Source organism: Talpa europaea (genome assembly GCF_964194135.1).
Source record: "Talpa europaea genome assembly, chromosome: X".
NCBI lineage: Eukaryota > Metazoa > Chordata > Mammalia > Eulipotyphla > Talpidae > Talpa > Talpa europaea.
In genome coordinates, this window is record NC_140081.1 from 56,667,240 (window position 1) to 56,686,038 (window position 18,799).

The following is an 18,799-nucleotide window of genomic DNA, read 5'->3' on the forward strand; positions in this document are numbered from 1 at the left end:
CTCCAGAGCAGGCTAGAACACAGAATGATTAGTAGAGCATTTGAAGTAACCACCGATCAGGGATAATGAGAATGAGTCCTATAGCACTGTGAAAGTACTGGGGCCATTTATAGATGTTCTGTGCAGTGGTGGATAAAATAGGGACACAGTGTATTGTGTCAAAGACATTTTCTCTGGAGCGCTCAATAAAATCCTTCTACGCTAAATAATTCATTTATATTTTGCATTCACTAAGCAATGGAAAACAAAAAACAGTGAAGTTTCTAAAAGGAGTGATCCTATAACTCTGGATCATATACAGGGCTATAAAATTATGTTGTCTCAATTAAAAATAATAAAAAATGAAACTGAAAAACTCATAGCAGGAATCTAGAAAACTTAAATAAGAGACAAGGAAAAAGAATAACTATAAGAAAGTAAAAATGAAAATCAACAAACAACTATGAACTAGAGACACTCAATGGGGGGTGAGGGTCAGGGAAAGGAGGGATTGGGGTCAAAATAAGGGGGTTGCAATTGTATGGAGAATATAAAAATAAAATTAAAATTGAAAAAAAGGAGAAAATGGACAAACTGAAAAAAAAGGAAATGACAAAATTATCTGTGGTAAAATTGTGCAACTCTGTAAATATACAAAAATGATTTGAATGGTAAAAAAAATAAAATAAAATTATTGGTTGGGATAAAAACAAAAAAAAATATGAAAAGTTTTCTTGCTCAGTCAGTATATTTCTTTCTATTTCAATTTAAAACAAATGTAAAAATAAAGGGCATATATAAAGTGATCCTGAATTGCTGGTAGTAGTAAGAGTAAAGGCAGAAAAACCTTGCATTCCAATAAATGAAGGATTTTTATGGATTTTATGAAACCAGGGCCCTGTGGCTGCTATTGCTTCAGTGCATAATAGGCTTTGCATAATAGGCCACTTCAGTGGCCAGGCTTGAAGCTTTGGCCCAGCACATGCAGCCTGTCGGTCAACACTAGGCTCCGACAGCAGTGGTGATGGTTTTCTCGCCCTGCCCCAGTGTGAGGTAGCCCTGTGGCTCCAGGGATGAGGCTTGCCCAGGCCCAGCACACAACATGGGAATGAAGCCCACAGTCTGTGTGCTGGACCAGCACGGTAGATTCCAAGTGACAGCCTGCACTCCTGCTGCTCAGACCTGTGTCCCATCTCTGCTGCAGGGTCTCCTGCACCTCCATACCCCACCCCTCTGAAGCATTTTGTGTGTAGCGAGTATCTGGTACCAGCTGAGTCAGCCACCTACAAGCCTTCCCTCAACTCAGTGTATGTTGGATCTGGATTCACTTTGAATATAGTGCTGAAATTGTAACAGTCTGATCATGTTTGGGCTCTGACTGGTGCCATTCAAGGGGTTTTAGACCACTGAGAAATAAAAATGGATTTATCTGATTGGTGCTGGGCCAGCAGCAATCAAACAGCTAGGATTGTAAATGGTCCAGTCTGGCTAGAAAGGCAGGGACCCTCAGGAGGATATAAGCTGGAAGAGTGGCTAACTTGTTTCATTGAGCAAACAGCTGCAGACCCGTTCATCAGACCCTTATGCAGACAGATTTGTCGGGATTTTGAGACCTCCATAGACCTTTATAGATACCTCCGAGATCCCCATAGACTTTGAGACCTCTGAGAACTCCATAGAGACTGGACCACTACACCTTCCACCAGCCCTGCCTCTATCACCACCTGCAAAGAGCACCATAGGCTGGCACCCAGTGTGTATAAAAGAGCTGTCTGCTTTTGGCATAAGCCAACAGCTCTCAAAGAGCTGTAACACTGTTGTATTTGGCACTATTGCCTGCTGACCAGTGCTGACGGCACTGCTGACTTGTGATTGACACTGTTGACCTTTGTCCAGCTAACTCTGAAAGCGCTCCACCCCTTCTGATCCTCTGTCACTGCTCTCTGGTACTACTGCATCTAGTGCTGTCTAGTCTGCTGTCCAGTGCTTTCCAGATGGACTGCTTTGGACTTTGGGCTGCTTCTGTGGGCTACTGTGGTATCACCTCAGCAATGAAATGGCCTGTTTTCTATACATTTAATAAAATTTTTTCAAGCATTTTTGATAATTGATGTGAATTATTTGGCTTATATTTAGTTAAGCTGAGATTTTACATTTATAGTATATCAAAAAAAGAGGATCTGCAAGTTTATTGAGTTATTGTTATATAGTAGGTACTAATTTAAGCACTCAAGCACCTAAATATATAAAAGGAACCCTCTTACACTGTTGGTGGGAATGTGGACTGGTCCAGCCCCTGTAGAAAAAATATGGATTTATTAAATCATTAATGTTAGATCCAGTAATTCTAACCTTATTCATTGAACCATAGGATGCATAAACATTAATTAGAAGGAATATGTGCACTCCTATGTTCTGTAGCATTACTTATAATAGCCAGGTTATGAAAACAACCTAAGTATCCAATAACAGATGGGTGTATTAAGATATGGCCTATATGTGCAAAGGGTGCCATTCAACCATAAAAAAGATGAACTCCTGTCATTTTAGACATCAATGATGCAAGTGGAGGAGGTTATATTTAACAAAACATGCCAGAAGTATAAAGAAATATAGACCAGATATCTTCATTCATGTTTGGAATATGAAGAAACAAAACACAAAGTCTGAAAGAAACAAACCAAAAACAAAACAAAAGAAATCTGGATGTTAAATTTAGAATGCCAGAGAAGGGGAGGGGCAAGGTAGAGCTTAAAGTGAGGAGGAAACCCAGTAGATTATTGTGAAGAATTACAGGTAGCTTGATCGTGGGTGTGGCATAGTAACATATGCGTGAAAAGTTGTGACCCTATAGCTATGAATCTTATACATTGTTGTAAACCAATATTTCCTCAAAAAATAAATACACGAATGCCCTAAAAGAATTTATTAAAAAATAACATGTAAAGAAAAGTGAAAAGATAACATCTTTAATAATTGTTGGGGGCCTCCCCAGTGGCGCCCCAGGTTGAGCGCAGCACTGTGAAGCTGTCCGCAGCCTCCTCCACAGCGTGGATTCATTGCTGGTCAGGGAGATTCCCACATAGTGTGGCAGACCTCTCCATTCACGCCCGCTGCTCCCCTCAGCAGTGTATTTCGGTCTCTGCCTATTCTATTCCCGGCTCTGTCTCTGGTAAATCCTCTCACCCTCCTGCGCCTCTGGCCTGTAACCCAGCTCTTGTATAAAAATAAATCAATCTTTATAAATAAATAAATAATTGTTGTTGGGAAACAAAGAGAGTAACTTTAAAAAAGTGAAACTAGACCCATACTTAACTCCATTAACAAAAACTAGTTCACAGAGGTTTGAAATAAAAATACAGGGGACACAATATATTACATTTACCACAAATATGTATTGGAGAACTCAACCCTAACAGCATGAGAAACAAAAGCAAAAGCAAGTAAGTGGGACTGCATCAAACTTAAAAGCTTTTCTACCTCAAAAGAAACCATCACAGAAACAAAAAGACAACCTACAGAATGGAAAGAAAACATATTTGTATACCACACATTTGACAAGAGACTAATCTCAAAAAAATTTAAAAATTTCTCAAACAATCCAACAACAAATAAAGAACCCAATCAAAAAATTGACAAAGGGGCCTCCCCGGTGGCGCAGTGGTTGAGCGCTGGGTTGCGAAGCTGCCCGCGGCCTCTGCGGTGCCGGTTCGATACCCGGCTGCTCCCCGGCCACCGGAGGAGGGTCCCACATGGCGCGCAGACCTCTCCTGCCGCCCACTGCTCCCCTCAGCAGTGTACTTCGGTCCTTCTGCCTGCTCTGCTCCCCGCTCTGGCTCTGGTGAATTCTCTCACCCTCCCGCGCTTCTGACTGTACCCAGTGCATGTATAAACAAACAAACAAACAAATAAATAAAGCATGCCTCTATTAAAAAAAAATTTTTAAAAATTGACAAAGGACCTAAATAGACAGTTTTCTAAGTAAAACATTCATATGTCCTGCAGACATGTGAAAAATTATTCAACATCACTTATTAAAAGGAAATGAAAAGCAAAACCACATTGAAATAGCACCTGACCCCTATGAGAATGGCCCATTTAAAAAAACAATAGAATCGACAAATATTGGTGAGTATGTGGAGTAAAATGAACTCCCATTTGTTTCTGGTGCAAGTGAATATATGTGCAGCTCCTGTGGGAAAAGGCATGATGAGTTCTTATTTTTTTTTTAAAGATTTATTTATTTATTTATACAAACACTGGGTACAGTCAGAAGCGCGGCAGGGAGAGAGAATTTACCAGAGCCAGAGCAGGGAACAGCACAGGCAGACTGACAAAATACACTGCTGAGGGGAGTAGTGGGCGTGGCAGGAGAGGTCTGTCGCACCATGTGGGGCCCTCGCTGGCGACCAGGGATGGAACCGGCCCTGCAGAGGCTGCGGGCAGCTTCGCAGCCCAGCGCCACCAGGGGAGGCCCTGATGAAATCTTCAAAAAATTAAAATGGAAGTTTTGTAGGACCCAGCAATAGCTCTATTAGGAATTTATGCAAATAATATGAAAACTCTAATACAAAAATTTTATCTGCACCTATGTGTATAGCATCACTGTCCACAATTGCCAAGTCATGAAACAACCCTAGTGCCCTTCAACAGACAAATGGATCAAGGAATTGTGGGATATATGCTCAATGGAGTGTTACACAGCTGCAAAAATCAATGAAATAGTGGCACTTGGGACAAATGGAACACCTCGAGGCGATCATATTAAGTGAAATAAAAAAAAAAAGACAGATATTAGATGGTTCCACTGATCTGTGGAATGTAAATACCACACCCCAAAATACACAAAGTATAGTAGAAATAAATCTTGAATTCAATGAAAGAATATAATGGTCACCAGAGAGAACGGAGTTAGGAGGGGAGGGAGAAGGATAGTGGAGGGAGCCATATGGGGTATGGGCACTGTTGGTTTAGTGGCAGTTGAGTAGAACATGCACATATGTAAGAACAACAACGTAACCCATATATTAAAGTAAAAAAAAAAATAAAAAGCTACTCATGAGAGACTCACTCAGGTTATAAGGAAAAATACAGGAATAGAAATTGGTATTCCAAGCTGATGAAAATTCAGAAAGACAGGAACCACATGACTTATATCAGATAAAATTTATTTCCAGCCATAAAAGATAACAAGAGACAGATTAATGCAATATAATGATAAAAAGATCACTTCAACGGGAAAACATAGCAATTATCATTATATATTTGCCTAATATAATAGCACAAAAATATATAAACCAAATATTAAGAGACCTAAAGCAAGGAATTTTAGCAACTCACTTAACAACAATTGACAAATTACACAGAAAATCGCCAAGGAAAAAATGGCCTTGAGTGACACATTGGATAAGATGTAACTAATAGATATTTACAGAATATCCTACTCCAAAACACCAGAAGAACCATTGTTTACAAGTGCCTTTGGAATATTCTCAAGAATAGACCATATGTTGGTACATATATATCAAGTCTAAAAAAATATGAATTTTAAAATCATATCATGCATCTTTTCAAATTATGATGGAATGAAAATAGAAGTCAAAGGAAGATGGGGAAAGCACACATTTGTGCAGAAAAAGTAACATGTTACTGAATAGCTAACGGGGTCAATAGGGAAATTAAATTAGAAAAAAACATATAACATATACGTAGAATAATGAAAATGAAGATGACTTATCAGAACATTGGGGATGTAGCAAAATTTGTGCAAAGAATGTTTATAGGAAAGCAGGTCAACTTCTGGAAACATGAAGAATCACAAATAAGAAACCTAAACTCCCAATCTACCCAGAAAAGGTAGAAAAATCAAAACAAAAAGTAGGTAGAAGGAAATAATAAAAAAGCAGAAATGAATGAAATGAAGATCAAAAAGACAACTCAAAATGTTAATTTAAGAAAAGAGCTGAGACACATGCAATTTGCAGCAACATGGATGGCGCTGGAAGGGATCATGCTCAGTGAAATAAGCCAGAAAGAAAAAGAAAAATAACGGATGGTCTCACTCATAGCAGGAATCTAGAAAACTTAAATAAGGGACCAGGAAAAAGAATAACTGTAAGAAAGAAAATATCAAAATCAACAAATGACTATGAACAAGAGACACACTAGGGGGGGTGGAGGGCGGGGAAAGGAGGGCTTGGGGTAAAAATAAGGGAGTTGTAATTGTATGGGGAATACAAAAATAAAATTTAAATTAAAATAAATAAATAAATAAAATTGTGGTTAAAAAAAAAAAAACTTGGTATATAATAGTGTTACAGTGGCAATTCTGAAGTTGACTTAAAATTCCAGTTCCAAGGGAAAACTAAGCTTAGTAATAAAAATTTGTTAACCATTTACATTTTGTTCCTTATTGTAAGGAAACTAAAGTTTAATGTCATCTCAACTAAAAAAAAATTTAAAAATGTGTCTAAGTTGTATAGTCTAAAGAGATGATAATGTAACAGCTATTATAGTGTCTTACAATGCAACAATTAAAAACTAGGATGTAATAATTCTGGATACAAGTAAAGTAAAGGTAGTGCCTTAAAAAAAATAAAGAGCTGAGTTTTTGAAAAGATTAATAAAATAAACCGGCTTTTATCCAGACTCACAAAGAAGACAGAAAACAAAATCAAATGCAAAGAGGATGTTATAACAGATACTAAAATAATGCAAAGGATCATAATAGAGTATTAGAATACTACAAAGATACTGAATGGCTATAGTTTGGACAACTCAGAAGAAATGAACAAATTCCTAGAAACAGAATTATAGTACTAAATCGGGAACAAATAGCAAACCTAAACAATTAACAAAGAAATTGAAACAGATATCAAAAACTTCTCCAAAAACAAAAGAACAGGACCAGATGACCCACCTAGTGAAATATACCAAATGGAGGAAAACTTTCAAACAAAACGAAGTCAAGATTATCCAAACTGTGAAAACAAAGACACCACAAATAACCAAAACTATAGAACAATATATGTCATGAACATAGATGCAAAAATCCTCAATAAAATCTTTGCCAATTAAATGCAGTAATGCATTAAGAGAACCATACATTATATTTAGGTGGGGTTTATTCCAGGTATGCCAGGACAGTTCAACATAATCAAATCAATAAACATGATTCACACATCAAAAAGAAAAAGACAACAATCATATGATCATCTAAATAAATATAGAAAAAGTATTTGAAAACATTAAACATTTTTTTTAAAAGATTTATTTATTTGTGCATACAAGAGCTGTGGCACAGACCAGATGTGGGGGGGTGAGTGGGGTGAGAGGATTCACCAGAGACAGAGTGGGGAGCAGAACAGACAAACTGACCGAAGTACACTGCTGAGGGGAGCAGCAGGAGAGACAGGAGAGGTCTGCTGAGCCATGTGGATTGCTCCCTGGCCAGCTGGGGATCGAACTTGTGCTGCAGTGGCTCGATAGTTTCATAGATTGCGTCTTAACCCCTTGCATCACCAGGGAGGCCCTGAACATTCTTTTTTAATAAAACCATCAACAGGACCTCCCCGGTGGCGCAGCGGTTGAGGGCTGGGTTGTGAAGCTTCCCGCAGCCTCTGCAGTGCCAGTTTGATGCCTGGCCACCGGGTGAGGGTCCCACATGACGTGCAGCCATCTCCTGCCGCCCACTGCTCCCCTCAGCAATGTACTTCCTCACTCTGCCTGTTCTGCTCCCTGCTCTGGCTCTGGTGAGTTCTCTCACCCTCCGGCGCTTCTGACTGTACCCAGTGCTTGTATAAATAAATAAATAAATAAATCTTTAAAAAAAAATAAGTGTTTAAAAAAATAAAATAAAACAATCAACAAAACGGGTAGAGGTAATGTACCTCAACATAATAAAAGCCAATTATGACAAATCACACCCAACATCATACTGAGTTGCAAAAAAACCGAAAGCCTTTCCTCTAAGATGTCCACTCTTACTACCATTGCTCAATATAGTGTTGGAAGTCCTAGAAAGAACAATTAAACCTGAAAAGTACATAAAAATTATCCAAATTGAAAAGGAGAAGTAAAATTATCATTATTTGCAGATGACATGATGATATACATGGAAAATCCAAGACAGTAGTAAAATGTTGTTAGAAATAAGAAGTCAATACAGTAAAGTAAAAGGCTACATATTAATATACAAAAGCTCTCTAGATTCGCCTTTCTAATCATAAAGCTCTCCTTTTTCCAAAAGAGACCATTGGCATAATTTTTGCAACAATCATCTCCTTGCTTTTTACTAATTAAATAATATCCTTAACATAGCATTTAAAAAAATTGTTGCATTTCTATATGTACAGTACACAATGAGCTAGCAGAAAGGGGAATCCCATTTACATTTGCAGTAAAAAGAATAAAATACCTAGGAATAAATTTAGCAAGAGAAGTACAGACAATGAGAATTACCAAATGTTGTCAAAGGAAGTAAAAGAAGATCCAGAGAAATGGAAAGGTATCCCCTGTCCATGAATTGGAAGAATTAACATTGTTAAAATGGTTATCTTATAAGCCATTCACTGATTCAGTGTAACGCCCATCTAAATCTCAATGACATTCTTTACAGAAATGGAAAAAAATATGAAATTTACTTGGAACAACACAATGAAAAGATTAACAAAATAGACAAGCCCTTATCCAGACTCACAGAGAGAGAGAAAAAAAAAACACAAATGAAATCAAATGCAAAAGAGATGTTATTCATACAAAAAGCAAAAACACTCCTGGGGGGGGGGGAAGAACAACAATGGATGTATCATGCGTCTGTACTTCAAACTCTTCTACAAAGTGATAGTAATTAAAGCAGGTTGGTATTAAAATAACAACTGACACATACCAATGGAATCAAATTGAGAGCCCAGAAATAACACCACATACATATGGACAACTGATTTATGATAAAGGAACCAATAGCTTACAGTGGAGCTAGGAAAGTCTCTTCAATAAATGATATTGGGAAAACTGAACCACTATCTTATAGCACATATAAAAATTAATTCAAAGTGGAGTTAAGGCTTGAATACAAAAACTGAAACCAGAAAATACATAGAAGGAAATATAGGCAATATGCTCCCAGACATTAGCTTACAGATGTGTTTGGGGACTCAAATCCACTGTCAAGTCAAATGAAAGCAAAATTAAATAATTGGGACTGCATCAACTAAAAACAGTCTGCACATCAGAAGAATCTTTCATCAAAAAAAAAGGACATCCAAGTGAATGGGAAAAGATATTTGCACAGTGTTTGTATGACAAAGGGTTAAGATCCAAAACATACAAAGAAGTTTAAATCTCAACAATGAGAGAACAAACAACCTGATCTAAAAAATATTGGTAGAGGATCTGGATAGACACTTCTCCAAAGAAGTCATATAGATGACCAGTAGGTACAGGAAAAGATGATCATCATTTTCTTTTTTAGAGAAAATTCAAATTAAAACAACAATGTGATTATTACCTCATGCTTGTGAAGATGGGTATTATCAAAAAGACAAGAAACAACAAATGTTAGAGAGGAAATAGAGAAAGGAAACTTCATACGTGTTGGTGGGAATGTAAAATGGTGCAGCCGTTATGGAAAAACAATATGGGATTTCTTAAAAATAATAATAATTCTTTATTATCCAGTATCCCCACTTGTGGATATTTATCAGAAAACACACAGATACTAATTTGAAGAAATGCATGCACTCTTGTGTTTATTGAAACACTCTTTACAATAGCCAGGAACTGAAAACAAAATAAGTGTCCATCAATTGATAAATGGATGAAGAAATTGTAGTATTTTTACACAGTCGAATACTATTCAGTTATAAAAACACAAAACCCTGCCATTTTGAACAACACAGATGGATGTAGTAGTGATTATGGTTAGTAAACTAGCCAAAAAGAAAAACAAGCACCGTGTGATTTTACTCATATGTGGCATGCAGAGAAAACAAACAGGTGAATTAAATTAATCAAAAATAAGCTATTGGAATATGAAACCAGTTAATGGCCACCAGAAGGGAAGGTGTGATGGGGATTTGTAATGATATGGTGAAGGATAGATTTGCAATTTTAGTAGTGAATTTAATGTAGCTATATTCCTGTTGATTCTCACTGATGCACAATGAACATTACACTATATGTCATAATGTAATGTCACATCAATAAAATTAACAAAGATGTAAGAAAATAAGAAATAAATGAAAATTTAAAATAAAATTAATGGATAGACAAATGAAACTAAAAATAAATATATTTAAAATTAATTAACTAAAACATGTACACATGCATTCAGTATTTAAAAATAGAGAGCTTACTCAGAAAAAGTAATGGATACAGACATCATCATTTCAAGACTGATAATTACTCTAGTTAAATTAGTATCTGTATATCTGTTCTTACATTTATTGACATTTACCATTTCTATTAAAGAAATTTGTATGGATAGCAAATTTATGTTATGGTGGCACACACAGGAATAGTTTTCACAAATACAACTTCTAGAAGTCACTGAGTTGTAAGTTTGGACTGAAGGAGAGTAGAATTTGTCACTCCAAAAGTAGCCCTTTGTATGAGGATTATTTTAGTCTGATTATTTTTAAGACAAAACAGACAAAGGAAATACCCTGAAAACCAAGAAGTTACCTTTTTTTTTAAGTATACTTATAAGGGAACTCTCCATTTGTGTGTCTTCTTCTCTAACAAAAAGTGGAGGATGAACAAATTTGTTGAAACATTTATCAAGGAAGAAAGAAAGAACTTAAATCTGTGTAACAACCTTACCTTAGTTTGCAGAACTTTGGTTGATAACCTCCAATAACTTGCTTCCTCCATCCTCGGCATCTTTTGTTTTTAGCCTGGGATAATATTTAAACTAATATTTAAGGTGGGAACTGGTACGTTTTATACAGTCACTTAGTTTTCCTGGGTTTCTCCTATGCCTGCAGGAGGTATACATATTATTAACATCTGTCTTTTATTGCAGAGATGTCTCACTGAAGAGTAGGGGGAAAATATTTTTCCTCCCCTACAGTATTGTCTTTCTATCTTAAATTTCAGCCATTTCAATATTTGCATTGTCCTTCAGAATTCCATTGTTTAATGGGAGGCTTAAATACAACACTGGGTGTATGGTATTTGCGGAAAGGAATTTTTGTTGATCTCCAAATATAAAGATGTTTCTGACACTTTATAAGTCCTCAATGACTATGATGTCTGGAAAGGTATAATTTACTAAAACACTATTCGATTTACCTGTGTTCAAAATATATTCTATTTACAATGTATGATGCTTTTTACTTTTAACAAACATCTTAAAAATGCTTCTTTTTTTTCCCCTTATGAAGCCAATGAAGGAAGTTTTGCAATCTTGTACCCCCAAGAAAGAGTCAACAACTGTGGAGATATGGACTCATTCCCAACCACAGGTATGAAGGGAAACATTGATAATTCATCTCAATTCTCTTTCTTTGATTTTCAAAAATGTGTAAGAAATATTCTGTTAAGAAAAATCCATCCAAGCTAATTTTAAAGACCTAATTGACTTTATTAAACAATTCATGAATTGGGAGAGTGTCCCAACAAGCAAATAAAAATGTGATTTTAAAAATTGTGCAAAATAAAAGGTTCTATAGGCAGAAATAGGGAAAGATAAGGGAAGAGGGAATTATTTCAGGCTTAGATAACCTACCTATAGGGAATGAATAAAGGTCTTGTGGGAGATTATCTCATCTTCCTTTGAGGAATTGCAAAGATTACCGCATTGATGCTGGCAAGAAAATTCTATACTGACTAGTTAAGACTATATTCACATGGAAGGTTGAAACTGCAGTCAGGTTATGTATTAAGTCTTGGTAGGCTTATCAAAATGCTTCCATTTTTGAACTTCAGCTTTCTTTTCAACAATTCGTGTTTGTCAGTATGTGTTGTATTAAGTTTTGTTAGGTGATTTTCTGATGAACTCTAGTGTGAAACTGTGTTAGTAAATACATGTTTTCTCTTGGTGTGATATAATACTAGTGGAGTTAATTTATTTGTAGGACCAGGTACAAGCATTTTTCAAAAAGAATTTTGTAAATAATTGTCTATTCCACTTATGTCAATGTCTAGTTCTGAGATCGTGGATTTAAAAAAAAATAGAACTGATGTTTTAATTACAACTTAAATTTGTGGTTTACTGTAATATAGAGCAGTTTGTTTTAAAATTAATTAGAATTTATTTTTAAAAAATCTAATTATAAGTTACTTTTAAATAATCTACTTTTAATTATTTTAAACCAGGGACGCTTAAAATATGACTAAAAATGAAATCAAATTTTTTATTGGTAAAGGCCCTAATTGAACTTTTAGAGTGGAGTGAGGACACCAGTGTCTAAACATTTGTAGACTATTTGTACTTCTATGTCTTGATAACTTGCTATTAATAAGTAAAAATCCTTAAACTGACCTGTGGGTGCCAAATAGCCATCAGTTGTCCTCTTTTGAGATATTTTCAATTTTTTTTATTTTTTATAAAAAATTTAAATTTAGAAAATGTAGATAAATGCGTATCTGTGGTGTTAGAAAAACAACAGAAATGGAATGAAAAGAGTATCACATTTGTCTGTTATTTATTATTTTATATGATTTTCTAAAATTTAAAGCCATCTGTTCTGTAATAACAGAATATTTTGTAGAGTTAATTTATGTACTTTGGAAGAGCTACAAAATTAATTGATGCACTGTTGGAAGAAATGATTAATTAAATAAAGGTACACTAAAGCTAGGAACTGTCAAAATTCTTACAAATTTTAAATTACACATGTCTGAATTAGTGGTTTTTGCCAAATTTCAAGCTGATTTTCAAACTTTACACCTGTGATTCATGGAGAAAATTGGTGAACTGTAAGGTGATATAATGTGCATTTGTATTATCGACAAGTTATTGCATGGATCGTACTAGAACTTTGGTCATGGTGTTGTTTGGTACATACACTTATAGAAACATGACTCTATACCCTAAATATACATTGAATTATAAACCAGTGGTCAGTCAGTAACAAATAATATATTTCAGTCTTCTTATAAGTCAGTTCTTCAACTAATTAACCTGTGAAACATGAAATCTTTTAGTGTATTTTTGAGTGAAGAATATTAAAATGAAAATATTAATCCCCAAATAAGAAATAGCCTATAAGTCTACTTCTTCTAGCTTTTTATTCAATTATTTAGCAAAGATTTATGTACACAACTGGGGTACATACCTTAATTTTTAAAAATTAACGTGATTCTTAAATGCTACTGTAAAATAAATCAAATCTCCCAGAACACCTTTGCAATATACAATAGAGTCATGAAAATTCGCTGTAACTAATATCCTAGTACCTTGTCGTAGTCAGGGGAAACAGCTACTTAAAAATGGTTGTTATCCAACACTGCACATGCTGTCTACATGTGCCAGTTGTATGGTATTCTAACTTTTTTGGTCATATAGTATTTTGTAATGACTCATATTTTCCCCTTCCATAACAGGAAGTTCTTTCTGGTGTTAAGCTAACATAATATTCTATTTAACTAGCACACCTGTATACACTTGCATGTGATAAAGTTAAGATGGCACCTTTATTATTCTGGAGTGAAAATAAAAAAGACGATAAAACATAGGGACCATAATGAATATGAGGTTTTGAAATGAGGCATTGAAACAGTCAGAAAACCAGCAACTTTTAGAAGTAATTAATCTACTATGTTTATCCTTCATGAAAATCTTTCTGTAGGATGAGGAAGGTGATAGACTTTAAGAATTTCCAGTTTTAAAGAATCGTCTGGTAATCTTGGAATAGTGGCTACCAGGATCACTAGTTCAGTATATTAACAGTAAATTCACTTGGAGGAATGCTACACTAATCTTATATAATACCATAGCCCAGAGAAGATATCTATAGGGGTTTAACTAATCAATTTTATAAAGTAAAACCAGTTCTCATAATGCTTTCATATTCTAGATAATGAACAATTACTCAAACAGTAAGTCATGCAAGTTTTATTTTCTTTCTTTCTTCTTAAATAAAACAACATCAAAAAGAAATGTAGGTTTTTAATTGAGGGTCAATAATAGTGATTTGCTTCTCTTGCAAGGAAAAAAAAAGTAGATTCTTCAAGAAAACTGCCTTCCTTGACTATGCATAATTCAATCATCATATATTAAACTATACTTAAGCAGCATTTTTTTATTTTTTATATATATATTTAAATATTTATTTATTTATACAAGAACTAGGATACAGTCAGAGGCGCTGGAGGGTGAGAGAATTCACCAGAGACAGAGTGGGGAGCACAGCAGGCAGATGGACCGAAGACACTGATGAGGGGAGCAGCGGGCGAGGCAGGAGAGGTCTGCTGCACCATGTGGGTTTCTCCCTGGTTGGCCGGGAATCGAGCCCGCAGCTGCAGAAGCTGTGGACAGCTTCACAGCGCAGCACTCAACCTGCTGCGCCACCGGGGAACATTTTTTAAATTAATTTCAATATGTGTCTACTTGGAAAGACCCCTTGGATATTTCTTCCTGAGAAGTAGAGCTATCTTGAGAACACATTCATTGGTGTCATGAAACTGAAAACAATTTCCATAGCACATGTATGATTAACTTCTTTAGTTACCAATTTCTGTCTCATGATAGATGATACTATTGATAAAACTTTTAAGATATACACTTGTCTTAAAAATCAAAAACAAAGTTTTTAATGTTTTATTTATCTTTTGAATCAAAATCTAGCTTATGATAAAATGAAAATAATTAAATCAAATTTTTTTTTTGTGTGTGTGTGCATGTGTCCTTGTTTTTGTACTCTTGGATAGATACACAGGAGTGGGAGTGGGATTGCTGGGCCATATAGTAGATCCATTTATAGTCTTTTTAGTAACCTCCATAGTTCTTTCCATATACTAATTCCATACTCTAATTTGAAAGAAAGCCTGTACTCCTATGTGTTTATGGTAGCACTAGTTACAATAGTCCAGATATGGAAGCAATATAAATGCCCCTAAGCAGATGAATAAATCAAAAGGATGTGGTATGTATATCGAATGGAATATTACTCAGTAATCAAAAAAAGATAAGCTCATGACATTTATGCCCACATGAATGGAGCTGGAAGGGATTATTCTAAATAAAGTGAGCCAGAAGGAGAAAAATTAATACTGGATGGTTTTACTTATATGTGTAAACTAGAGAAACCATACAAAGGATCAGACAAAGTCAGACTATGACTACTCTACCATAGATATAAGGAGAGTAAAATACAGTGGGAGAGGAGAGCACAGTAGAATATGGTGGAGGAATATGGGTGCTTTGGTGGTGGAAAAATTATGATGATCACGATTGAGGGGAGAAACCCTATATTGTGAGAAAATAAACAAGGATGCTTAAAAAATAAAATCAAGCTATTACCCTTATAACAATTTTTATTTCTTTTTTTATATTTACTATTACTTTTTTTAATTAGTATAGTATTGGATTACTACACTGCCACAGACTTCATAATTCATGTTTTCCTCAAAGTCTAAAGCAGTTATCTTTTGGTTAGAAATTCCGTATTTGTTCATGTTGTTTTGATTTCTCTATATTTTAGGGTAAAGTGCATATTCTATAAAATTTAAGTTAACTATTATCATGGAAAGATCTGAGGTCAAAACATTTCCAAAAAATTTTTGAAGATTATTTTTATATTGAAGTGTTATTTTGCAGAAGATCTTATAATATCAAACCAAGTTTAGACATACTCTTTACACACAGGCCACCTAATATTAAAAAATCAATATGTCCTGTTGTGGTATTATATATAAATACAGGGCTTTTAACTTTAGAAACAGAAAATACTCAACATTGTTCTCTGACTAAAGTCCTAAGATTTAGCCATTATCCTTGACCTTTAGTGGTGTACTTTACTTGTAATCATTAATAACTTTCATTTTTAAGTGATTACTAAAAACATCACACAAGGTAATTCACACAAGAATTCATACAGTAATTCTTTCCTTTTCCTCAGTCTTTATAATAATTTTCTTGAGGTATAGATATTATTATATCATTTTCTTAGTTGAGGAAACAGACTCAGAGAAGCTTAAATAATGCATTGCACACCTTGTAAATGTTAGATGGGAAGGTTTAAACATAAATATTTTTATTCTATAATCCTTGATATTTCTTCAACCATACACTGCCTTCCATTCTTATTTATTAATAAAGAATATTTCTTCAATGAAAACACATCCCAGGCATTGCTTGACATTCTAGTGATCCCCATGGCATGTTAGTGAATCTCAGCAGCATCGTAAATGGCTTCTATGTCCATGGCTGTAAGTTTAGTGAGCACTCACATTGGATAAATACAGACCATACTGGTGGGAGCCATCCTTCTAGAGCTCTTACACTATACATTATTGACAATTGATATTTTAAAAACTTGTTAACTATGATTTTAATATATATTACATAAGGATTTTATAGTAAAAATTATATATTGAATTTAAACACCACTGGGTTCAATGGTCATTCAAATGTATAAAAATACAGCTTCTCAGTTTATAAAATATAAGGAAGAAATAAATTTTGGATATATACTTTTACCTTATAAATCACTTCTTCACATAAAATGTGAATTTAAACTTGTCAGCCTGCATAGAAATCCTCTAGCAATGCCTAGCATTCAAGCCAAATAATTTGCTTTTGTAATCACAGATGAACCTTTATGGTGACACTGAAATCAAAGTGCTGAAATCTCATTACTTTTCATTACTTTTTTTTTTATGTGGGCTCATAAGTAAAGTTTATTGAGAATTATGTGTAGGCCACTGTAGAGAAGAATAAGCATCAGGAATAGGATAGGTGTAGTTAGAGATAGAGCAACTTCCAGGGTGGTGTGACATCCTCAAAAGAGAGTTGTCACCAGAGGTTAGAATGCCCAAGGGGGAGACATGATAAATTTGGACTAACTTTTAGAAGTCAAAGGTTTTGAACTTATGGAACTTATTCTGTAGGAAAGATATTTAAACAATTAAATACTCATATTCAGGCAACAATATTATTTGATTCTTTTTGTAGTAAGACTCAAACAAGTTAGTTGGTATCTCATTAACTATGTTTGAAGCTTGGAGCTGGTGATAAAGTATTTGAATTTGATTCCATATGTGTTACATGGAGATATTTATACAATATTCATAGAATTGCTATTAGTTTTAATACAAATAATTCTAAAGAAGTTATATATGTTCAATAAGCAGGCATCCAATCCCTTTAGTTGTGCTTTCTTAGATTCAATGTAAAATTGGAAGGTTCAAGAAGCAGGTATTTTATTCATAGTCATGACTGTCATGAAGAAACCAAGTTAATCCCATGATTTTATCTATGGGAAGCTCATATATTTTGAAAAATGCCTTTTCTACAATAAGTTAAACTTCCACATCTTTGGAAGAAAGCAAAGCTCAACCTAATTTTTATGTTTCTGAGATGTATGGAATGCTCTCACAATTTTAGGTTAGTCAAAATGTTAAAAATAGATTTACCATATGAACCAGCAATTCCACTACTAGGTATCTAACTGAGAATCCAAAAACACCAATTCAAGGAGATCCATGCACTCCTTTGTTCATTGCAGCACTATTTACAATAGCCAAGTTATGGAAATAACCTCAATACCCATCAGCATATCACTGGATAAAGAAAAATAGAATAGGGCCTCCCCGGTGACACAGCGGTTGAGCGCTGGGTTGCGAAGCTGCCTGCAGCCTCTGCAGCGTGGGTTCGATCCCCGGCTGCTCCCCGGCCACCAGAGGAGGGTCCCGCATGGCGCGCAGACCTCTCCTGCCGCCCGCTGCTCCCCTCAGCAGTATACTTCGGTCCTTCTGCCTGCTCTCCTCCCCGCTCTGGCTCTGGTGAATTCTCTCACTCTTCCGCGCTTCTGACTGTAACCAGTGCTTGTATAAATAAATAAAAATAAATAAATAAATCTTTTTTTTAAATAATAAATTTTATTTTTATATTCCCCATACAATTGTAGCCCCCCCATTCTGACCCCAATCTCTCCCCTCCCGCCCCTGCCCCCCTAAAAGTGTCTCTGGTTCATAGTTTTTTGTTGATTTTGATTTTCACTTTCTTATAGTTATTCATTTTCCTGGTCCCTTATTTAAGTTTTCTAGATTCCTGCTATGAGTGAGACCATCCGGTATTTTTCTTTTTCTTTTTGGCTTATTTCGCTGAGCATGATCCCTTCCAGTGCCATCCATGTTGCTGCAAATTGCATGTGTTTATCTTTTTTGAATGCTGAGTAATATTCCATGGTATATATGTACCACATATTCTTGATCCAGTCATCTATTTTTGGGCATTTGGGTTGTTTCCAAAGCTTAGCTATTGTAAACAGTGCTGCTATAAACATAGGGGTGCAGGTGTTGTTTGGATTGATGTTTCTGTGTCCTTTGGGTAAATACCTAGGAGTGGAATTGCTGGATCATATGGAAGCTCTATGTTTAGTAGGTCCAGAAATCTCCACACAGCTCTCCATAGTGGTTGGACCAGTTTGCACTCCCACCAACAGTGCAGAAGAGTTCCTTTTTCTCCACACCCTCGCCAACATTTGTTGTTGCTAGTATTTTTTAACATGTGCCATTCTCACTGGTGTAAGATGGTATCTCAATGTAGTTTTGATTTGCATTTCCCTGATGACAAGTGATGTTGAACATTTTTTCATATGCCTGTTGGCCATTTGCATTTCCTTTTCAGAGAAGTTTCTTTTTAGCTCTTCTG

At 35.2% G+C, this 18,799-nt stretch overlaps 1 protein-coding gene across 1 annotated transcript in view; it reads left to right on the plus strand.

The window, feature by feature from the left end:
* Window positions 1-18,799, plus strand: part of PCDH11X (protocadherin 11 X-linked) — a gene marked incomplete at both ends in the record, with an annotated part of 239,886 nt that overhangs the window by 92,967 nt on the left and 128,120 nt on the right. Inside the window, one exon of the mRNA XM_084258947.1 lies at window positions 11,364-11,444. Within this exon, the coding sequence (XP_084115073.1) occupies window positions 11,364-11,444 (81 nt within the window). The remainder of the gene's footprint in view (window positions 1-11,363; window positions 11,445-18,799) is intronic.